Source organism: Nanorana parkeri, unplaced genomic scaffold (assembly GCF_000935625.1).
Source record: "Nanorana parkeri isolate BGI_ZX_2015 unplaced genomic scaffold, ASM93562v1 scaffold83, whole genome shotgun sequence".
Taxonomy (NCBI): domain Eukaryota; kingdom Metazoa; phylum Chordata; class Amphibia; order Anura; family Dicroglossidae; genus Nanorana; species Nanorana parkeri.
This window is the reverse complement of record NW_017306351.1, coordinates 2176240-2201366: the sequence shown is the minus strand read 5'-3', so window position 1 is coordinate 2201366 and position 25127 is coordinate 2176240. Positions and strand designations below refer to the sequence as shown.

Here is a 25127-nt window from a genome sequence, read left to right as displayed (position 1 = left end):
CAATTTCTTTTATTGCTTGTATGGAATATGTAAATAATGTGCTCAGTCTGGGCACAGATTCACCTGAGGCATGGTCATTCACATTCCATAGCAGCTCTGTCACATGACTGATTCCAGCAGTGCTGGAGAAAATTAGGCAAAATAGGGTTCCCCCAAAAATGGTAATTAAAACTATATTAAAAATAAAGCATACTCAATATCCCAGCAATATTCCACACAATGAACAGTGCTTATATATCCCAAACAAGATGAACTGAAGATGTTTTCATGACAAAATACATTATACATTTAAAAAAAAAGTCTGTTTTAATACTGGCTCTGCATCATTGAGTGATTTATTCTCCTGGAGTAAAGTGTCTGGGAAGTTTCACATCACAACAGAGATATAACAGAGAGTACATAAGGGTCAGGTGAGAAGGCCAGTTATGATACAAGGCAGACAGCATGATAAAGCGATTGAGATGGGAGTCTCTTAAAGAGCAAATGGAGTCTTGTCAAAGACTTTTGGTCATAAATGCTCTTTAGATCTTGTTCATTGTAAGAACTTAGAGCTCCTAGTGAGGGCATTTATTAGCAGTCCTGATGGTGGTGGATATTGCACACTACGGGGTCTATTTATAAACAATTTGCAGAGCCATTCACCCTGTGAATCTCTATGAATGCTCAAGGCAAAAACAAACATTCTTAGTATATTTTCTTTTCAGGTTGAATGTAATGTAATGTAACACAACATTATGGGCACCAGATGGAGCTGAGAGGTTTAGGGAATAAATACTTATTACCTATGCTCCTCACCTTCATCAAGTGACCATAATGTGGTAATAAATTACATTACATTTGACCTGAAAAGAAAATATACAAGGATGTACATTTTTGCCTCTATTGAAGTGGAAGAAGCATTCTCAGAGATTTGCAGGGAGAATGACTCTGTGAAGTGTTTATAAATAGACTCCATGCATGAAGAATGATTTTAGCTTACTCCGAGGTTCATTTTGTTTTTGGACTGAAGGGATATATGCTAAGCCCCATCAATATGCCCAACAGGGATTACTGCCTGATAAAGCAGGAGCACTTCTTTCTCTCTTGCTTTGTTGTTCTGTGTTAAATTTTTGTGAATATAACGAGTTGTTTAACCACTTGCTGACCGGGCTATTAAACCCCCTTCCTGTCCAGGCCATTTTTAAGTATTCAGCGCTGTAGTACTTTGACTGACATTTATTCCGTCATGCAACGCTGTACTGAAATGAAGTTTATACCATTTCTTAGGGACAGATAGAGCTTTCTTTTGGTGGTATTTTATTTTTTACTATATAATGAAAAAAAAAAAAAACAGAAGTAAAAACAATTTTCCCTACGTTATGTTATAAAACATTTATCAGCACCCAACTTTTTGGTACATAAAATAGAGGTTCATATTGGGTAAATAGACACCAAACAAGTCTAGCTTTAAAATTGCATCATCAATTTAGTGTTATCGTGGTTGATGACCCTAGAATTATTGCTCGCACTTCGACGTCGTGGCGATATATAATGTATGGTGCAATGGTTGACATTGACTTTTTTTTTTAAACTTAACTTGATTGCTATCACATAGGGGGATAGCAAGCTCCCTATGTGATAGCTAAAAAAAACAATGATAGGTCCTCTTTATGGAGACATCAGAGGTCTCTAAGACCCCTAATGTCACCTAGGGACCCCCAAAGAAGCTGATGAAGCAGAGATCTGCTTCACCAGCTTCTTCTCTGGCTCTCAGCCAGAAAAATTACAGCTAAAGGCGGAAGCGATGTAATATACATCGCTTCCGCCTTTAGAGAGAGAAGGAGGAGAGATCAGCGGTGGGGGGAAATGCTGATCTCTCCTCCTTCTCAGTACTGGCAGCTGTTCCTGGGCTCGCAGGAGGGACAGCGGAGCCCGAGATAACCGGCAGTGACGGGGAGGTGATCCACATTGTAGAGCCGGCTGAACGCTTGTATATAACTGCCGGTAACGGCTGTTTAGATTCCCGGAGGGGTCCTGTTTGCACGCGCCCGCAACCAGGAAGTAAATCCACCACACATTACGGGAAGCATCTGCCGTCCGCACCTAATTTTACAATGGGGGTTGGTTTTAGTAATATTTTAAAAACTTCCAAAATATTCATGAATCTCTGGGTTTAGTCCATTTTCATTCTCTTACATAGTGGGGCCAACAGTCACTAAATTCAGATCAAAATTTTGCATAAGGTTTGATTATGTAAGGATCAAATCGCCAATGGATAGATCATTCTCAGTGAGTCAGTGCTCCTGGTTTGGACAGCTAAAAAGCCAGATCCACTGAAAACTGATGTTTTAGATAAGCACTGTTGGGCTAATTAACCCGCTGTCTTCTAGTGGTTCTTGGACAGTGCAGTGGTAAATGTTTTCCATCACCTCTAAACATAACATAGTTAGCCAGACAGGGAGCTTCTTAGAATTATTTTCTGCATTTTGAATACTATTTTGTACTTGGCCAAAACAGTTGCATGGGTGCTGTTGTTTTACCTATACCCTTGGACCCTACTGTCCATTAAGCCCTTCCTTATATCTAGAGGAATATCAAGTGTGACTCAGTACATAGAGGCAGATTTTAATATGTGTTTTTCTAATTTCACACAACCCTATTTAAACGAGAACTATGAGGTGAGTGAAAATCACCCATCCTCATAGTTCGAACCGACTTGTGACAAGGAAACTGTCACATGCCGGCTCATAGGAATGGGGAGGGAATGAACGCATACCGGCGCCTGCTCACTTCTCGATCATCTCCCTGCAGAGAGCCGTGACTGTCAGTCACGGCTCCCTGCAGGGATTCCCCCCCTCCCCGCTCCGATCCTCCAGCGCTGACTGGAGGAACGGACAGTGGAGGGGGCGGGTACAGCTGGCTCTGCCTCTAATTAGGAAGAGCTAGCTGTCATTCATGTAGATTGGTGGATCTCGACAGTAATGTTGGGATCCATCCCGGCTGCGCGGTCTCAGTATACCGCAAGCTGTAGCTCGCGATTTACTGTGCTTTGGATCATGGGAGGACGCTAGTATATGTCCTCCCATGACCCTTAAGAGAACCATGGGGAAAAACACTTACCCCATAGTTCTCCTTTAAATGTACGTGGACTATATTACTGGCTGTGTTTGATACTACAGTTAGTTATTATGCCTTACTCCCCCTCCCCAGCCCCCTGAAAGGGAGAACACATAATGCTAGTAGTAATACAGCCAAACCATCATGATTTTCTAAAATACTGTACACCTGACTTTATAAGTGAAATATCTATAAACCCTTCTGATTAGACACTACCATTAAAAAAATTTCCCCATATAGCTACCGGCTTTTTCGGATCTTCAACTAATTCAACACACAGGTTTTCCAGAGGAATTATTCCAAGTGGATCTTTGTCCTGAAAATAACATGAAACACAACATATTACATTATGTTACCATAAACACCTCTGTCTTGCTTTGGTATGGTTCACTCACCGTTGTATATTCAAAATAGTATAGACAATTATCTTTGAGAATGAACCATCGCTTTTTCCAAGTCTTCACACGGCCACCTGTAACAATATTAAATGTTGTTAGATACTTATATTATTTATATTCAGTATGGTTATACCATATATATATTTGGTATGGAATCATATACAACTTTTTTATTCAGTAACAGAAAAAAACAATGAATGTTAAAATCAACACCATTTATAATACAATATATTTCTATTGCCATCAGTCATGGAAGTATGCAAGAAAAACCACCAGATTATTGTCTGCATCTGAACCAGGGTAAATACATATGACTTTGCAGTTACATTTTTAAAGCTGTAATGCCTATATCTAACTAAAGAATAAAGTTATGCCTAGTTCAAATGTAGAAATACTACTGGATAAGAGTGGTCTTGGGGGCACTTGCCCCTGGATGAGTACTAATAGGATATGTTAGAAAGGGGGCACTGAGTAGAGATACATCACCATTCAGATATCGATCAGAGTTGGACACATGGGGGTTGATTTACTAACCTTATAAACACGCCACAAACAAGTATACACCTCTGTAGTGTGTTCCCTCCCAGCATGATCTATTGGTGAAATCTAGACACCTTTGTAGTGTGTACACACCCAGCAGGTGTGTTGTGCAAAGCCCTGCATGAATTGCAAGGTGATGTTGTGTAAATTAGCTCTACATTGTGTTGCTTGCGTTGATGAATGCAGGAATGTAAATGCATGAGCTAACCATTTTTGTCTAAACTGTGAAGCAGCATTATATATGCATCATGTGCATGATTTTTCCATATATGGCATTAGTGGAAATATGCTTTTAGAGACTTGCATGCCGCTATTAGAGCGGCGTGTAGCCTATGGCGCATGCTACATGACGCGCACGTACGTAAATACATAAAAACGCGCCATAACGGCGTGAAAATGTGACACGTTGCTCGTGTTTGGTTGATAAATACGTTTTGCTGTGTAAAAATGCACACGCACCTGGTGCGTGTGTGTGCTTGGTGCGTGTGTGTGCTTAGGTTAGTAAATCACCCCCATGGCGGGCATTATCTAACTACTTGCTTACCAATTTGAACTGTGATTACATTGCCTGGCAGCGGCTGATTTCTTTGGTGACTCTAAGATGTCATGTGACTTAATGCTGAGCCCTGATCCTGGAAGATGTGTGCCACAATAAACCATGCTCTTTAGGAACACATACCTTTCACTATGACCACTACATCAATTATGTGGATATTAACCTTTTAAAAAATGCTTTTTACTCTAAAATACAGAGAGAACTAAGACTTAAAGCCAAACTCCAGCCACATTTTTTTCAGTTCTGGCTGAGATTGGGAACATTGTAAAATATTTTACTATTCCCTTGATCTGAGTGAAGATATGAATGCTGATGTCTTGATGGCTGAATGGTCACAAATGTCCAACCAACTTGTTCACTCCATTTATAGCCTTATGTCTTACTAATAACCTTCCATGATCTTTACAGTAACATTGGACCCACTTGTAATGTGCTGTAGAGGACAGATAGGTAAGATATGTCATATGAAGTTGTTATGGCTGGCTTAAGATTATTAAAGAGAACAGACAGACACTGTTCTTTCTTACTTATAAGAAAGTGTAAAGCAAGCAGATTAGCTGGTCAGTATAATACAGAATTTAAGTAAATATAACATCAATAATAAATTTCCTATACTTTGAAAAGCCAAACCACAAGCTTTGGCCAGGAAAGTTGCCACATTTCTACTTGTCCTTTTCTGCAATGTATTTCCTCCCCTCCTCCAGCCACCAGTATGAGACTATGAAGACTTCTCTTTTTCTGAGGCAAACTTCCTTAATCTCAATTGCGTAAGTATAAAAGTTTAGCTTTTTATCCATTTCACTTGAAGTCTATGCAAATAATGAACAGTGAAACTAAAGGCTGTATTTAAGCATCAATGTGCCTATTAATATTAGAGAGGTCATTGGTTGAACTAAGTTGCTCATACCCCTCGTAAGGTACCCTGAATCTATAGAGAACAAGTCAAGGTCTTGATATGAGAATTTGAAGTGAATACCAAAGAGGTCACAAGGCGGCATTTCCAGTTGGCCTTTGTAATAGAAGACATATAAGGAATATGTTTGTATTATGCTTGTACTTCATATCCCACTTAAAATAAAGCTCAGATTGATTTTATGGGTTGAAACAAATTTGGGCATATGGATGCGTGAGCTATCTTCACTGTGCAGGTGCTGGAATTTTATAGCACTGCACTTTGGTTTACCTGTAACCAAGACCTGTAAAGCCATGCTCTTCAATTAAGTATTTATAGGGGAAATCCTCTAAATTAACAGCACTTCATATTTCCGACTGACAACAGTAAGTTGTTGCCTTTAGCAGCAGTGTTGCCAACCTGCTGTGGGTGCTCCTTCGGTTGGTTGTTAGGCTACCTATCAGGTCTGCGGGAGGCATGCACAGGCCCATGCCTCCTTCAGACCTATATTCCAATAGCCAACTGAAGGAATGTGCATGGCCGGCTGACGATGCTAATAGTGAGGCAGTGGCTTAGTGTTACAGCACAAACTCAAAACTTGTATACAGTGTATAAAATGTATACAGTGATACATCATATCAAACATAATAAAATAGATCTAGGATTTACATACACTGGAGGTCCCATCCAAACCGGGTCTGTGCGTTAACAATGAACCTAAACACACCTCCTGTCCGCAATGCGATCGACCGAGCCACAATATGTGGTACCGCAATGCCATGCATTGTGGTGTGGTGCAATTGAAAAAATGAGTGCAGTAATGCATGGACCCGATGGGAATGGGCCCTTAAACTAGTTTTGATGTAAATTATTATTTATATAGTGCCAACAATTTACACATTAGTCCTTGCCCTCAAGAAGCTTACAATCTAAGGGCTGTATCTCAAATGCCAATTTAGGAGCCAATTAACCTACCAGCATGTCTTTGGAGTTTGGGAGGAAACCCACACCAGCACAGAGAGAATATGCAAACTTATTGTAGATAGTGACCTGGCCAGGAATTGAACCAGGAACCCTCAGTGTTATAAGGCAGAAGCACTGACCACTACACAACTGTGCTGCCTATGTAAGGTTTACAAGGCTGATTTATGAGAGGATATGAGGATGTTCACATAATAAAATGTGTGAAGATTTACTTCAATTATCCAATCATGGGCAAATGAAATAAGTAAGCAGGAAATTTATTTTCACGTAATTGGATAACTGAAGTGAATAGTCACACATATTATTTTTTGAACATTCTCAATTCCTAAAAAAAAAATTGGTTTAATGTACACTTTTATTTTTGACTGCAGATGGTAACATGCCAGTTGTCAAATCAAATATTTGTAGCAATGTTTGTGATTCCTGATTCTGTAGATAGTGAAATAAATTGACAAAAATGATCCACAAAACACTGTCAGTACATACATCAATCTCCTCAATACTCTCTCAATTCCCAGTGATAGCAGCAGTAGCTGAGGCCCTGTGACATAATGTCTGAAGTTGAGGTTGCAGACAAATTTAGTTCTGTGGGAAAGGTGTTAAAACCACCACTATCCTAAAATCAGCTATAAAGAAATTACTAATAGAAATGCAGTCATATTTTTGAATCTTCTTATATGTTTATCCAACACTGACATGAAAAAATGACAAAAAAAATTATTTTCAGTTGGTGAGTTCAGCAACAACTATTGTAAAAATCTTATATTGGAACTTATTCTAATTTCCCCTATTGTGCTTGTGAAACATTAATTAATTATAAGCCAAACACTGCTCCAATCCACAGCGCAGTCCAGGAGCAAGAGTACTTTTGATCAATCCAGTTGGAGAAATGGGCAGATGATTTTTGTAAAGGAGATGCAGTCCTACTCTCCTATGTTCTGCAGGCACATGACAATTTAAACCTTGCTGCAACACTTAGCAGTTTAAAATTCAAAAGAGCCCTATATTTATTACCGTATGTAATAAATAGTGAGGGTACAACTGGGATTTATTATTATTATTATTATTATTACATAGTATTTATATAGCACCAACAGTTTGCGCAGCGCTTTACAATATAAGGAAGACATTACAGTTACAATACAATTCAAGACAAGATGGTAAGGAGGGCCCTGCCCCTGAGGGCTTACAATCTAAAAGGAGGGGGAAATGATACATGAGGTAGCTGTGGTAGCTGTGGGAATGAATTATGTGAGAATGTGAAGGTTCAGTGGTTAGGTTGAGGTGGGATAGGCTTCCCTGAAGAGATGAGTCTTTAGGGAACGCCTAAAGGCAGTCAAGGTGGGAGATAGACGGACCTTTACCTCTAAATAGGCAAGGTGACAGGCTCCCTTGTAAGCCCCCTCACCAACAGAAACGCAGCTTTCCTGCTTCATTTGTCCATTGGAGATCTTGGAAATGTTTCAGGGTACAGAAGAGCATGTGACTTATTCACAGACCAGAGCACTGTGGGGGGAGAGGAGCAGGCCATAAATCTTGTGTAAGCTCTGACACTAATCAACATGCAGCTTACGCAGCATTTAGACCCACCTCATGGCAGAAAATGGAGCAGTGTGGGAGCGTACTGAAGGTGAGTATAACTGGGTAGAGCTGGGTTAACTTGCAAGAGAGCCTATCACTTTGTCCTGCAAAGGCTAAGGCTGGCCATACACTGCTCTAATTTTCTTGTTCAACCATGTAGGCTGAACAAAAAAAATAGAGCAGCACTACGAGTGTGTCGATCAAGGAATACCATTGTTTTCATTGCATTCTGACAGGGGCCGCCAGCCCCTCTCAGAATACCCAAACCTGACAGCTTATAGGCTCTGTTCATATGTAGATTTTCCATCGATCAGCTGATCAAGGGATGCCAGCGCATGGGTGCCAGCAAAGGCACCCACTGTGCAAATTTCATCTGGTTTCTCAAGAACCGGCTGAAATTCGCACTGTATGGGCACCTTGACGGACAGATTCCCTTTATGCTGATTAAATTCATGTGAATGTAAAAAAATAACATTAACTTGAAAGGTAATTCATGTGATTTTTTTTTTCTTTGTGATGTTAGTCACAAGTTTTATTTATTTAGTTATTGCTCATTAGAGTTCGTCCTGAATTTTGAATGATGTTAACTTTGCACTGAATTTCAGATGGCCAAATCCAAATGTTTAATTTAGTGTTCTTTTAGGTGGTTTGATTTTCCAAAAGTATTTTGAGAGGAAAGGACCACAGGCTTTGTCTGCCTTGCATCTGCTTCTATTATTGCGTAAGCAGCCTTACCAGTTCCACCAAGTTCTACCCTTCTATCTCAGTATCCTTGGTAGAATTATAAAGGTTATTTTTGGATCCATCCTTTCATCAGCTTCCCAAACCAAATGCATAATTTGATGCCCTGTAATACACACTTTCTTTTGGAGCCTGGTTCAGATTTTCATTGACTTCAATGAGATTCCAGTTCAGAAAATTTAGATTTTTGGGAAGTTTCAAAAATTTCCATTGAGCCATAACTGACCAAAATGTTGCTTGTCTCTACTGATCATATTTACGTAATGTAGACATAGTAAACAGCACTTTACAGAGTACATAAACAGTTATACTTGCTTCCTGTATCTGAATAAGCTAACAATCAAAAGGCTCTACCATACTTACACAAATTTGAGTAAATGTTAACCCACTGAATTTAGCTATAAAACTTTAAATCTGAAAAGAACATTCTATTTAACCTTGATAAATAAGTGCTGGTTGGATTGTAGACTTGTGCATAGTCAAAAAATTTGTTCCATTTCGTTCCGTTTCGTAATATCCATTATTTCGTATTTCGTAATTCGTATCCGAAACTCAATTCGGATTCGTACGAAATACATATTTTCGTTAGTTTCGGCACATTTTCGTAACTTTACAAACATTCGTTATGATGAAGTTAAAAAGCAAAAATACCTTTGTTAATATTGGAGTCGATGTGGTAGTTGTTTTTTTATCCGAAATAGGAATTCCGCTAACGGATTCCGTATCCGAATTTCGTATTTCGGACTTAAAAAAAAAAATACCATTAACTCCAATACAAATGTACTTTGCTTTTTAACTTCAATATATAACGAATGTTCGTAACGGAACGAAAATACGTCAATGGAATTTCGTATTTCCTGCCTGTGTATTGTAATGCAACCCTCAGCAGCAGAGGATCCGTATTTCGGATTAAAAAAAAAATCTTGTCATGTTGTTCAACCTCATTTACAGGGGTAATATTAGTTCCTGTTTCAAAGAAATTCGGATCCTAAATTCGTAATACGGAATTTTGTATTTCGGATATAATTCGGAAACTGCAATTCGGATTTCGTATGCTTACGAATTTCAGGAAAATTCGTACGAATTTCGATTCGTAACTAAATGAATCGCACATGTCTAATGGATTGGTATCTTATAGCGAGCCTGTGTCATGTCCATGCACAGCAACAGTTCACGTTACACCATCTTTTAAAATTCAATAATTTTCCATTCAGAATTCTACATGGAAAAGATATACGGAGGGTTACAGAACACTGACATGTTATATTACAGGAACGTTCTTGTCAAATATTATTGCACATCCTTCTTTGCTAACAAAGTTAATAGGAAACACATATTAGTGGCGTCCTAGATTGGCCAATAATCACATGGGGACTGTGTTTGCTATAGAAACCAACAACTTCGTAATAAACATTCGTCACAAGGACACCAGTGCTTGAGTCAGTCTATTGTTGTATTTGGTGTGGAATAAAGATGTGGCTGCCCATGCACGTTTATTTAGAGTGTGTTAAAGAAGAAGGAGGAAAATTAAAATGTAAGTGGTATATTGAAGATGGAGAAAAGGAGTGTAGAGGAGTGAAGGAAAGGTGAATGTGTTGCTGGGGAGTCTTTAAACAAACCTGTTCCTCTGCCCTACATGGGAGAAACAGAGGCTCACTTTAAAGGAAACCGGTACAGGGGAACCATTGAGGCTGCCATTTCTACTCCTTCAGAAAAAAGTTAGATCACTGGCATGATTAATCAATGGCTTTAGTGTTTTCAAATCACTGGCCTGTGACAAATATTTTGAATTTCTGGCCTCACTCTGACTTTCCTGATTTAGAAGTTCCGCCTAAGTGCCTCAACATTAGGGATGCATTCAGATTCAGACTGGTCTGTTCCTGAGCTCCTCCAAAACTGGAAGGAGCTCCTTTCAAACACAAAAGGGAGCTTTTTCCCTGCCACTCAATCAGCTGCAGATGGAGAATTCCCGACCCACAGTTTGATCTAAGCAAAGGGGCAGGATGCAGTGATGTAATTGACATTTACTTAATATGGCCATGTGGCCAAGATAAATGACATCGGCACAATCATCGCCCCCTTTGCTTACATGCAGAATATGCCAACCTGAGCCCAAGCAGCTCAGCCAAGCAGCCAGCATTTTTAGAAGCAGCTCAGCAATGGCAGTTCATGTATGTCTCAGTATAGGTTAAAAAAAATTATTATTAACTCTTGCAGTGGGGCTACCCCCACACTGCAAGGGTTAACAGCTCGTTTGTGTAAGGTGCTAAAAAAAAAAGTTATACTCACACGATCATTCGAGCTGGTTTGTTCTTGGACCAGTCCCTGAAGCCTCTCTCCACCTCCTCTGCAGCGGTCTAAGAATCCTTGTGTCATCACGTTCTATACAAGTGTATAGATGTGAGGATGCTGAGTAACATTCCATTTGTGGAGCAGAGGAGGAGACAGGCTTCAGTGATCGGAGAAGCAGAGAGTCGGTTCGGCAGTTCGGGTGAGTAGAACTTTTTTTTAGCAAATAGACAAAAATGGGTACATCATTTTTACAGGGAAGGGGTAGCCCCACTGCAAGAGTTAATATTTGTTTTTCCCGGAGTTCTTCTTTAAACACATTAAACGGGTAAATACAAAGATGGAATGTATATATGAGATTTTTTCTGCCCATCCAGTTCTGAGATTTAAATCTCAGTTCAGTTTTGCTACACAGCACACCCCTATCTAACATACCTGTTTTTTTTCTAATGTAGTTACATAACACTGACATGTCTTGTCTCTCCCCAGCTTCTAACTGGACAGTAAAAGGAAAAGAAGCAGACTGATGAGCTCATCTCTTTGTCACTCTGTTTTCTCCTCTTATCAGTAAGTTCTTTAGCACATGAGCATTGGCACAAACTTCCTCTCCTTCTCCCAGCCTAAGCTCTGCTGTATAGGGGATTGCAGGAGGTTGATACCAGGGCAAATCCAGGTAGTTACACTGCTAACATCTAAAAAAAATATATATAATTGTGTATTAATGTGTACCAAGCTGAAATAATTATTTTTTTATCTGCCTGTAGTTCAGCTTTAAGACCCATTCTAATGTCTCTGATTCGACATTCACACACAAGGAGATCTCGTGGGGCAATCTTGAGAGTTAAACTTGAATTAGACTGCCTTATGATTGGTGGTGTCACAAAGCAAAGTTCAGGTCTGCCACAGCTACTGGATTCTCTTCTTTACGAGTACTAAGGGAAATTACAGTGTGGTGTTCTCAGCGCTGTATTCTCAGTCACGGACAAAATCATTTTTTAGTAATGAAAATAATCCAGGATTAAAGACATCCCTATTTTATAATGACATTGAAAACGCACAGTTTAAACACAATCAAGGCAAGTTTATCAAATACACACACAGAACCATAATATAAAGATGTCGTGATAAGGAAGAACATGTCAATTTGGAAATGAAGCATTTGCAGTTCTATGAAGAAATGAGAAGTGAGAAATGTATTGCTGGAATGCAGAATAATTTATAAAAAGGGAACTAAGCTATGGAAAAAGTAGCCAAGGTTTTGGTGTATGGTTTCTCAATGATTCATATTCATGATTACATGCTATGTGTCACTTACTGAAAAATAGACAGAAAAAAAATGTATCCTCCTCCGACTCCAGATGTAAGGGTTACTATAAGAAATGCCACACCAAAAACCTAATGTAGACCTGTAACCATCCGACCGATTCATCAACAGAAACCATCATTGGCTACACACACACTGACTGAAAACATCCAGATTGGGTGGCTGTTGTTTTATTAATAAGGGTACCTTTGAGGCTTGTCTACATGGGCATTTGTCTAAACTACTTTCCTTTCCAATACAAGGCAATACAAAGCATCAGAGAAGTAAATCAGAGCAGTTCAAAATCAAGTCAAAGCAACATAAAAACATATTACTTATGGTTTGCTTCTGGGACTGATGCCCAATGTACATGCGCCTTAAGCCGCCTCATATTTTGACTGGATTGATTAAAGCCTCCATACTGGGGAGCCTGTTTGTTGACCAATAGAAATGTCAAAGGGATGTATTTTAGTGCAGTAATGACACCACTCCCCATAACATATCAAAATATTATAGTCAAGCAATGGACATCATCTTTCTATATATACAGCATGGTGTACCTTGTTATATGAATTGCCATCAATAAACAAAATACAATTGTCCTATATATTTCTGTAACAGATATGTACTTAAACACTTATCCCGTATTTGCCGCATATTGAAGCAGCCAGGTGGCAATGCCTTGCTGGTTGGAGTTGGAGGCAGTGGACGGCAATCGCTGACTCGCTTGGCCACGTCTATGGCAAAGATGAGCATTTTCCAGCATGAGATCTCCAAAAGCTATGGCATGAATGAATGGAGGAAAGATCTGAAGGTACATGCACTGGCATATCTGTTCCTCACTTCACTTTATAAGTTTTGCAGTGTGATATAATATTAATAATTGTATTGTTTATGGTAATCCAGTGGTAGATTGGGCCTAAATGCTGTACGAACCCAAACCTATTGCACATGGAAGATGTAAAACAAAAACCCCACTGTTTATAAAGTTTCCATGATTGTAACATTTTTGCACATGTGGAAAAAAAACCTGTGCTTCATATGTCAGTCATTGTGCTGCAATGGTAGAGTCAGGAAAAAAACAAGAATTTCTGTCTATGATCTTAGAGCACCGTTAGCATAGACATCAAAATATTTCATGTGTTGTGTTGAAGCCAAATTGTGGGCTCCCTCCCCGGTGGCATATTCCCATTTACCCAGAGGTTTTATGCTTTTATTTATATATTTACCTTTTCCAGAGGTCTTCAGGCTGCACACATGACGTGCAGGGTCCTTTTCCCTTTTCTCCAGCAGTGACTGATCCTCAGTAATGCAGAGTGCACTGCTGACAGATTATACCAATGCCATTCTCTACATTATTACACTGACTACATTAGAAACACTATCAAGTTTCTATTGCTGTCTGTATACCTGAAAGATAGATTCCCCCACACTGTTTGTCCTAGTGACTCCATTGTCACCGAGACAGGAAGTGTTGGGAAATGATAAGTTTTACAGTTGTCACTGGAATGGACGTAGAGAGGAAATCTTCCAATGGGGACACATGTTTTCCAGTGACAGCTATCTAAGAATCTATTTCATCTCACTTTGTAGAATTTTCATCTCACTCCTTGTTGTGTCTTCAGTACAGAAAGTGGAGGAAAATGTTCACAACATGGCACAGACAGTAAAAAATAAAATCACCCTTCAGTAATCTATCCAAATGAAAAAAAAAAGTCTTGTTCATAGAAACACTTTAATACAATACCAACAGAGTGCCCCTTTTATAAGCCATTGATGCAATCCCCAGTGTTGAAAGGTCCAAGTCCAAAGCTGCAGGACCTCTTTATTAAGTTTCAGACACAAATTTTTATATCTTCATAAAAAACACCTAGGAGACCTTCCACACCAACAAATGATTGTTTTATCATATATATGGATACCTGGAGATATGCTGCTAAAGATAAATAACAGCAGTCAATCAACTAAACTAAAAGAAGGAAGCTGTCCTTGTACATCTGATGTATCTGTTCTTTCATCTACACATCTGCTTATCTGCCCGTTTCCTGAACATGGAAATTCCCTGTCTGCCTTCAGCTTCCTACACATATTACATATCCTGTCTTCCCCTAGACCAGGTTCTACTCCCCCTCCACTGCTAGAGGTTACAGTTTTACATTTCTACAACATTTCTGCATGCTAGTGTCACATTCTAAAGCCTATGAGAGAAATATTTAGTTCTAGGGAACTGACCCAACTCAACTGACCTTGGGGGCCCATATTTGTATTACTGTCTGCATTATCTATTTAAGGGTTTGGTCACACCAAATCCGGACCAGATCTGCATGAGTTTCTGTGCATCCAGTGCAGTGTGTTTTGCCGCATGTTTGCCACGTTCCCGGCCTAAAATGGGCTTTCAGTGTGTTCCAGGGCGTTTGCATGCGTTTTGGTGCATTCCAGAATAGAAAAAATAGGGCATGCAGTTTTTTCCACATGCTCTGGAACTGAACGCTGTGGTGTGAACTAGAGCCCTGTGCGTTCTGTAAATTCTCTGCTTCGCGTTTGGTATGAACAAGCCGGAAAAAAATTTCCCTTAACTTTCTTTTTGACTGAACATACAGAAAGTGAGAGGAATTTCACCAATTGGAGGGATCTGCAAGAATGAAATGCAGGGGTTTAAGCCTTGGCCACTATATCCAAAGCGGAAAAAAATGTTTTGGCTGGTGTTGGCCTTAAGGTTTTCTATATTCTAAAATCAATCTGTGGTATGTGCACCCCAAGGGGTGCTTTGGATAAGGGGTTTTCCTGTTTGTCAGGTTTTGGGTAGCACTTTATTTATTAGAAAAATACATAAAACACATTTTAAAGCTGAACTGCAGGTATAATATTTTATCCATGCTTTCAGTGGTCAAGCATGGCCCAATGTACAGTAAATATTCATATGCTATACCTTAGTAGTCCACAGGAATCCTGTAAAGCACTGTAGTAGTGTGAGCTACTACTGTGCTTTACATCGATCTACTGGGTCTTGTATGGTGCTAAGATGAACAACACCCCCACTGCTTTAAAAGCATGGCTGATTGCTTGCTCAGTACAGGGGATATTCAAAGAATGACTAGTATTTTTTATAATAAATACAAGGTGTTCTCTAAATGGGCAAGGGGAGATGATGTCATGATGTGTTCCTTCTCAAATCAGCAAACGACTTGTATTAATTGATAAAAAATATTAGGGTTTCCTTTCATAGCAAATACCTTGTATTTATTGATAAAAATATTAGGGGTTCTCTTCATGGCCAGCGAGCCCCTGGGTGTTAAGAGGTGAGGGGAAGTTGCTCAGTCAGCACTAGGACCCAGAAGATCACTGTAGAGCACTATAGTAGCTTTGGCTACTACAGTGCTTTACAGAATTCCCGTGGGCTCCTCAGGCATAACATAAGCATACTTACATTGGGCCAAGATGGACCATTAAAATATGCACAAAAAGTTATACTTGGGGTTCAGCTTTAAGTTGCTTGTATTATGTAATAACATACCTTAAAAAAATTGTCTTTAAAGTGCATCTGTGCTAAGTCTGTGGATATTTAATTATTTACATTAGCAAGCAGTAAAACACAAGCCCTCACTGACTTCAGTAGCTGCATGTACTGTGAACCAATGTATGTAAAGCAGAACTCAACATCTAGGACCTTGTGTAAAAAAGTTTATTCCCAGGAATCTACAATGTTACAAACATGACAAAATCCACAGGCTCTGACATGTTTCGCCCAAAAGGCTTAATCATAGAGACTCAGACTTTAACATTCATGTACTGTGAAGTTAATAATCCTCAAAGATCACAGCATAGGCTCTAAAGTCAAGTTTTATGTCAGTTTCTAACAGCTTTAAGCATGCTTTTTATTTCTACTAAAAGGATGTCAGGCTGCCAGGTTTATGGTGCCAGAGAAAATAAGCGGATAGGAGCTGTGAATTTAATGTCACTATTGTGAAATTTAAAGATGAATTTCTCCACAGTGTCTGAAGCCACAGAGGTCAATGATGGTTTGTTAAGCTATTTTACTGCTTGTTAAGAAAACATAAATATTATAATGACCATAGTCTGGGGTCAAGTGCACTTTAAGGTATACTTGCACTTGCACCACAGACTGACAGGTGACAAACGGTGCCCCATAAACGTGTTCATAAGTTGTACGTTATTTTTAATGGTTTTAAGATATTTCTCTGTTCTGACATATACAATGCCATGATAAGGAGGCAATAATTACCATTTCCAAATGATGATAAATGGAAGGAAAATGATCGGAAAGGAAAGACTTACCCATTTTTAGAAGCCAACCCTCTCTCTGTGGCTTCTGAAAGGCGAGTGTGAGCTCCCAGGCATTTTCGTCTTCAGGTAGCTGAAACGGTTCTTTTTTCAGACTCTCATACATTTCCTATAAGAGGAAGCTTAATATTAGCTTTACCACTTTAAAGTACACTCAGACTAACTTTTTCATTCAAATGGTGTAAGTCAGCTGTGCATTTTATAGCACTTATAGTAAGCATTCTTACAGCTGCTTTTTTTGCCCAAGGGCAGTTTTAATCCATTAATCAGAGACAGAATTGGGTGGTGTATGCATCTGATGATGTCAGAGTCTGTCCTGTAAGGCTAGAATAATGGAGTATGCCTAGGCACTCTCACATGCAGTGGTACCTCGGTTCACGAACTTAATTTGTTCCACGATTCTGGTCTGAACCGAATTGGTCGCGAACCAAATCAAACTGTGATCGGACCGCGATCTCCACTAGAGGAAGCTACGACCATGTGTCAGAGCAGGGAAGATGGCTGCGGTTATGTTCGTCACCCGATGCAGAGTTCGTGAAAAGAAGCAACATTTTGCCGAACTTCCTGTTTGCGAACCGAATTGTTCACGAACAGAAGCGTTCCTGAACCGAGCTACCACTGTACTGTATGTGGAAGTGCTGCTTTTTGTTGTCAATTTTGCGATTGGTAGATTTATTTATTATTCACGTTTTTACATTAGTTTTAAACGGATTGAGCAGCTTTTATTTTTATTATTCTCATTTAAAAGAAGAAACCAAACTATATTTTACTAAAAGCCATTACGTTTTGTGCAAGAGATAGTCATACTTCATGACTCACTGACAAGTGTATAGATAAGGAGTTCAGACTTAAAGGAGAACTATGAGGTGAGTGTTTCAATGAGACTGTCACAGGTCGGCTCAGTAGATCGGGAATTGAGCGAACACATACCGGCGTTCGCTCCCTTCTCTATCCTGTCACAGCTCTCTGCCGTGACAGGGGAGTGGCTGAATTCTCCCCTTCCAGCTCCAATCCTCCAGCGCTGACTGGCGGAATGGACGGTGGAGGGGGCGGGTACAGCTGGCTCTGCCTCTAGATAGGTAGAGCCAGCTGTCACTCACGCAGCTGGGCGGATCCAGACATAATTGTCGGGATCCGCTTCAGCTGCGGCGTCTCAGTATACCGCGAGCTGTAGCTCGCGGTATACTGAGCTTAGGGTGACGGGAGGATGCTAGTTTGTGTCCTCCCGTTACCCTAAGGAGAACTATGGGGAAAAGCCCTAACCCCATAGTTCTCCTTTAATTTTCTTTAACTGAGCATTTTCAGAAGGAGATCAGCAATGGCAACCAATATATTTTTTCTATTACATGTTTTGTATAAGACAATTTATACATTACAGGTGTACTCACGGCCAGCAATTCTGTAGGTAGATCACCACCTGGGTGTACCCCTTTGTGTATAGAGACGAATTGTTGCATGTCCGGCTTTTCCTTAACACTTGGGTTGTATAGGCTCGTATTTAAGATGATCAGCGAGAAGCAGACAATATAACAGCTGTCTGTAGTCAGAAAAAAAGGAATATTAGGTCAAAAGTAATTTCAAAACAGTTGTTGGAGTACACAAAGAACTACAATTTTCATGTTTGTCTAATTTTCCAGCCGTAAATGTAATCTACCTACTAACCTACAGATCTTACAATAGGGGATTTTTTATTTTTTTTCACAAGTAAAGTTTTTTTATTGTTGTAAACCTTGACAATGGCAAACAGATAGTCATATACAGCCACGTGCTATCCAAAACTGTGTTACAACGCAATATATCAAAGGGGACACAGTAACGAAAGTTGAAAGTTGAACTGGGTCTAACATGAGAGACCGTATTCCAGTGTGCAGGTATTACATTTATTCACATAGCAGAATGAGAGAATGGAAAATAAAGAGAAAACAACTAATCCTGTATATCTTAATCGGGTGAATAAAAGGACCAACGGTTCTCATTAATGCTACAAGGTTATCATGACCCCTTAATGATAGAAAAGGTGTAGATCAGGGATTGTTTGTGTGTTTTTGTTGTCCAAAGACTTTGTGTAGATAATCTGATTTAACGTGGTTATCGGGGAAGACTACAGCATATGAGGTGATACCATTGCCTGGAGGGAATTCTCTGCTAGAGTGGATAAGTTCCTCAATGTTTGATACTGTAGCTATTCGGGAGAGCCACTCTCTGTTCGTTGGTTGGGAAAGCGACTTCCAGTGTCTAGGAATCACCATTTTTGCCGCATTCAACAGGCTAATTGTGAGGGATTTTTTAGACACATGGAGTGCGTCGTCGAAATGGTACAGTAGGAGGCAAGCTGGGGAGAACTCCAGCGTGACACCAGTAATGGTTTTAATCAGGGCATGGACTGCTGTCCAGAAAGGCAAGATCAAAGGGCATGACCACCATATGTGTAGCAGGGAGCCCACTTCTCTGTCACAGCACCAACATTGTTCAGGGGCATCTGGATATATGCGGTGGAGCAAGGCCGGGTTTTATACCAGCGGGAGCGAACTTTGTAGTTAGTCTCCTGTATTTGGACATTCTGGGAGCTACCTAACAGTAGGGAATCCATGCGTCTCCATTCCTGCGTTGTAAAGGAGGCTGAGAGGTCGCATTCCCAGGCCTTCGTGGAGGGCGTCGGTGGAAGGGTAGAGGAGTTGTTCAGGAGGGAGTATAGAGATGAAATTGCATGTGTCGCTCTTTGGTTGGAGGTGCACAGCTTTTGAAAGGGAGTTAAAGCACGGGAAAAGAATCCTCTATGCGTATGCGAGTTGAGGTAGTGTCGTATTTGAAAATAAGACCATAGTGGTATGGGAGCGGAGGGGTTCACCGCATTTAGATCTGCAAGAGTGTGGAAGTTACCCTGTCGGTCAAAGAATATTCGGGCAGTCAGGGGAGTGTCGGCGGACCAGTGGCGTAGGAAGGATGCACATTGGCCCGGGGGAAAGGCCGGATTGAAGCGGAGAGGCGTGAGAGGGCCTGGGGTGGAGGAGAGGGCTTGTCTGTTGGTAATGGTTGTGAAAACCTGTAGGGATGTACCAACCGTCGGGTGGTTCAATACCCGAGCCGGTAGGTGTTGGCGTTGTAGCCAGGGCCAGGATCCGATGGGGACATCAGACAATAGTTGTTCTATCTGGACCTAATCTTTGCTCGGGGCATGAACCGACCAGTCAGAATAGGGGATTTTAATGATCTATGATTGAACTATATTGTACCTAAATATCATTGCACACATTATGTGAAAGGATTATAGTTAACAGTGTTCTAACTTAAAGGTTATAGACAACGCTGTCTGATAATTATATGCTGAGGCTCAGTAAGTATCAAGTGCTTACTTACCACAAAAAAAATTAAATAATTACCCATTACCTGAACACATGCCTAGCGTTCTTGTCAGTGCCTTTAGCACTCTGAAAAAGTGGTGCTAGTCCCCCCTAAACCATTGGTTCTCTAATCAGCCAGCTTTGACAATTTCTGTAAGTTTCAAAGGTTATCCACTCCCACCTGCCCACCGTGACTTCCTATTGGCCAGTGATAGACCAATTAGGAGTAACAGAAAGCAGAAGAGGGGGCAGGGAAGTGTTCTACTCTAAGGCTGGGTTCACACCTGGGCGTACGGAATATGCTCGTTTGCCACGCGTTTCAGGCCGCACGTTTTTACCACGATTTGCGGTTAAAAAATGTGTGACAAACGCGCGTTTCCGAGGGCTATCCGGCTGTATCCTAATTGATACGCGCGGAAAATACGCCCCAAAGAAGCTCCTGTACTTCTTTGGGCGTAGGGCGTTTTTCAGCGTGTTGCTACGCGCTGAAATACGCCCAGGTGGGAACCATGCCCATAGGCAATTATTGGTTTTCACTTGTTGAGCATTTTACAGCGCGTAGGAACGCGCTGTAAAACGCCCAGGTGTGAACCAGGCCTAAGAAGTGTTCAAGCTGGCTGATTAGGGAGGCAGCTCCATGATGTGGACAATTTCTATTGGCTGTCAAACAGGATCCTCTCAGGATCAAGAAGATGAGTCATTGCCAGGGGACTAATGGGTACCCTCACATCCTGTCTGGTAAACTGTTGTCAACAGGATAGGACGTGAGGGTATATCTCTCTATTGGAGCCCTGGCTTTCTGTAAACACTTGACAGGAGTTCTAATCACTCCCCACTAGCAAAATATAAAAAAAACTAAATTGGCTGCATTTACACTTTAAGGATCACATGTAAATGCCTCTGAATTATATTCCTGTCATGCACATCAATTGTTCCATGCACATTGGTCAAGCTCTCTTTTATACTGTTATATAGTTTATACTGCATAAACATTACACTGTGAAATATTGACTATCAAAAAATGATAAGCCACCCAATCATGGATTTTGTTTTGCTAAAAAAATTGCTTGCAAAATATATATTGTCCCCTTAATATGGAGCTATCATAAAATGTAAACATTACATGAATATATTGAGTACATGACAGTTCTACCAAATCACATTGTTATTTTTAGTTGAACTGTAGCTTTCATTGCCATAAATAAAAAGGATGCATCTTCCCAAATTCTATCATGTGACTTTAAGTCTGGAGTCTATGGTCACGTCACATGTTCACATGGTCTTTGGTAGAGGTACACCAAAATGAAAATTTCAAAACCGAAACCAAAAATATTTTATTTGTATTTATTTTTTATAATCTTTTGAATTTTTTAATATTTTATGTATTTAGTTATTTTTATTAAATATTTTTTTTTTTTTACTTTACTTTTAGGGGCTTCGGGGAAATATTAGGGGTCTAAACAGACCCCCGATATTTCCCTTTTAAAATAGAATAAGAGATTGAGAACACAAAGCCCTCAATCTCTTTTTCTGCAGTCCCTGTTATAAATGAACAGGAATCCGCTATACTGAGTGTTCCTGATCATTCATAACTTATGGAGATAGTATGTTTACTATATCCGCAATCATGAATGAACAGGAAGTGATGTAGATCACTTCCCATTCATTTATAATTGAGGTCACAGTAAACATTATCTGTCCTCAATCATTTACAAACAGTCAGTGATCACTGAGTGCTTGTACCCAGTTGGAGGTGACAGGTTCTCTTTATTGACCCTGTCACCTCCAATACAGGAGTTCTAGCACAGCACTGTGCTGGATCTCCTCTGACAGCTGAGAGGGGAAGACTGCTCTCCCCTCTCATTGTATACATGGAGCGGCAGGGTTACTTTTAACCCTACTGCTCTGCTCACCGATCTCCATCCTGAAGACAGCGGCGGCCAGCAAGGAGAGGACAGAGCCGGGAGACAGAGTCAGGAGGATGGAGCAGCATGCAGAGAGGTAGGTGCAGGGCTAGGGGGCAGCGGGGGGAGGACGGACTGGCTGCAATCTAATTACGACATCGCCAAGATCACTTGTAAACAAGTGGCTTCCCCCGTGTTACATTTAGCCTTGCTTGTGCAAAGCAGGGCTAAATGTAGAAAACAAATTACCGCCCGGCGCCCAGAACTCCATGTTCCGGGCGTCGGGAGACTTCAAGCCGCCCCCAGGCCTCACCACGGTGGCCTTGTCGGGAATCCAGCCCTGTGTAGCCATTCTCCTTCCTGGATCGGCTGTCACAGGAGGATTAACGAGCTGTGAGGGAAGGAGATCTCGATCTTCTCTGACAGCTGACTCCTCCCCCGCACTGCCGGGCCCACCTCCTGTGAAAGCTTACAGCTGTTTCCGTCCCCACACCACTGCTCTCATCTGCCACAGGAGGCTGGGCAGGGGGGCTTTGGGAGGAGTGCTCAGCTTCCTGTGACAGCACTGCAATCTGTCTCTGCCCCCACACCGCTGCTCCCCTAATCTGTCACAGGAGGATGAGTGGTGCTCCTCCCCCACACCGCCTGGCCTCCTCTGACAGCTTCTCGCCTCCCCGCTGGACACTGTGATGTGTCAGAGAGAAAGCAGGGACGCACTGTTATTTCAGCTGAAAGATAGCACTTTCGGCATTTTACCAAAAGTGCAATTTTCGGCCAATACGTTTCGCCGGCTGAAATTTTGGTTCATCCCTAGCTCTCTGGCTACCAAGAGCCTTAAAGGTGTTTTATGTAATTAGAAACAGTTGAGTATCTCCTATTTTCTTTCAGTCATACTTGATTAACAGACTTACACTGACGTAACGAGGATCAGCAAAGCACAACCACAGTGCAGTACTACTAAGTGCCATGAGCATTAGAGAATGCAGGTACATTAAGCACATATGGGTTTTACCTTATGCATACCCATTTTTAAATTATAGATTGCAACAAGGTATTTAATACACAAAGTGCTTGAGCAGACGGGCAAATGCAGCATGCTTTCAGGTGCATTCAGCTTGCATATGAAATGCTTCTAAGATGCTTCATCTTCAGAAGTGTTTCTGACCTGCTGCTGGCCTGCTTCTAGACTTGTGACCTGATTTTGACCTCTTTCTAAACTGCTTCATGCCGTTTCTGCAATACCATTGACTTCTATATGGACAAAGGCAGTTCTGACACAAGCCCTAACACATTGGTAAGATTAACTACCATTTGCTTATTTGTTTCACATGAATGTCTAAAGAAACATTAAAAAGAGTAATGATTCACTTTAACCCGATAGACTTTCACTAATATTAAGGACTAACAGCTCAACCATAGAATATGCTGGTTAGGAAAAAAAATAGTTACAATAGGCTGTTTTCTTTCACACAGATATCCATAAAACATCACAAAGACTACGGCCATATAGCACACAATAACCGAACCTCGCTCGGGATATCAATCTCCTCTACATTGAGTTAAAAGCTGAGCCATGATTACTTATTGACTTTGTTGGGGTTTCAGGATCAAAACATAAAAAAGGAAGAGAAGTTAAAGCTGAACTCCAAGCAGATATAAAACACCATTTAAAGCTGAACTCCAGGCAAACAGGTTAATTACACAGACAACATAGATATGGGAAAGCTGTTTTACCTGACAAAGCATTTATATTTCTGTGCATCTAGTCCTGAGATTAACACAACTCTGACAGCAAAGTCCTGTCTGGCAGGAAAGGAGCACTGATTTTCCTCTGCTACTGTTCATTTACAGGTCTCTTATATTGGCCTGAAGTTCAGCTTTAATTAAAAATGCACTGAAAATCATTAAGTTAACTTTCAAATGTAACTTGTATAAGTGCCTGACTTGGTATCAGCCTCCTACCACTTCTTGCACATCAATAAAATGACTAGGAGAGGCAAGGTCCGCTTTATAAGCCAATTAGGCATGCTGAAGTGCACATGTGCAAACAAGTCCTGACAGAAGTCTTCTCCAGCTGCTTTACTGTCCAGTAATAGACAATGGGTAGGAAGGTGACCAAGCTGTTTTGCATAACTGCAGTTCTGAATAAGACAGGTCACTAGTCTTGTTGTGGAATCTGGCAAAGCGTTGAAAATCTCCGGACCGGCTAGATAGAAATCATCACAAAGTAAAATACCAAACGTAACTATGTAGCAAAGGCATCAGCATTGATAATAGCAAGGAATTTTTAGATCCAAAATGTTATTTGTCCTTTATTTCCCTTTAAATCTTGTTCATGCAGAAAGAACCCCCCCCCCCAAAAAAAATGTTTGAATCAGTGATAGATCAACTTGTATCCATGTTTCAAAGCTGGAAGTTTCAGATCAGTTTCACAGAAGGTTCCACAAAGCAGAAGGGTTCACTTTCTGTAACAGTTTTAAGCACAGATCTGACTAGTATTAAATGTATTTCTGTGAACTTTCTGTATCCAGGATTCCCATTTTGCATTTTTTTTTTAATAATGTGAAAAATAATGATGACATAGTGCAGTATCTTGCCGTATTCTGGTTGTTATAGCTTACTGACCTTTGCAAATCACTCTTATGATGAGTTGGACGGGTGCATTAGAAAAGCAGGGCCAACATTTGTCAAGCAAGAATACATTTTCTTTTCAATACAGAAAAACGGTCATGATGTAGTATAGTAGCTGACTTATTTCTGGTTGTGGTCAGTTAGCAAAACAGGATTGACATTTGACAAGCATAAGAGATGTGGGGCCACATTACTTATAAAGTTATTGAAAGCAGCAACACTTTATTTCAATTTGGCTTGAACATACAATACATCTTTAAATAAAGGGGAAATTTAAAAATTTAAAAACAACAAAAATATGAACTGGAAGCTGGAAGCCACCAGCTATTGCTCATCTGGCTATTAACAGACTCAGTAAGAGGATCTTCCGATCAAAGGAAAAAAATATCGGAAAGTAGAAAAAGCCAGCCCAGACAGTGAGAGTTGAAGATCATACTACTACTTCATATTTTAAGCCCTGTGCTTCAACTTACAAGAGATAACTATTCTTTTTTTTATATATATCATTTGTTGTCCATCCATACAAACACACTATTAGGGGCCCACTAACTCAGAAGTTAGTGATCCTA

General features: G+C 40.4%; 1 protein-coding gene across 2 annotated transcripts in view; it reads right to left on the bottom strand.

Annotated features, from left to right (window-relative positions):
- The window catches only part of LOC108783680 (cytohesin-4-like), an 83032-nt gene that overhangs the window by 6905 nt on the left and 51000 nt on the right, over positions 1-25127 (bottom strand). The window contains exons 8-12 of one of the 2 annotated variants that reach the window (XM_018552298.1): positions 18071-18219; positions 16677-16791; positions 11131-11133; positions 3492-3568; positions 3341-3412 (exon numbers count right to left, since the gene is read on the bottom strand). In XM_018552298.1, coding sequence (XP_018407800.1) covers positions 3341-3412; positions 3492-3568; positions 11131-11133; positions 16677-16791; positions 18071-18219 — 416 coding nt within the window. The remainder of the gene's footprint in view (positions 1-3340; positions 3413-3491; positions 3569-11130; positions 11134-16676; positions 16792-18070; positions 18220-25127) is intronic. The other variant, XM_018552297.1, reaches the window with a different exon arrangement.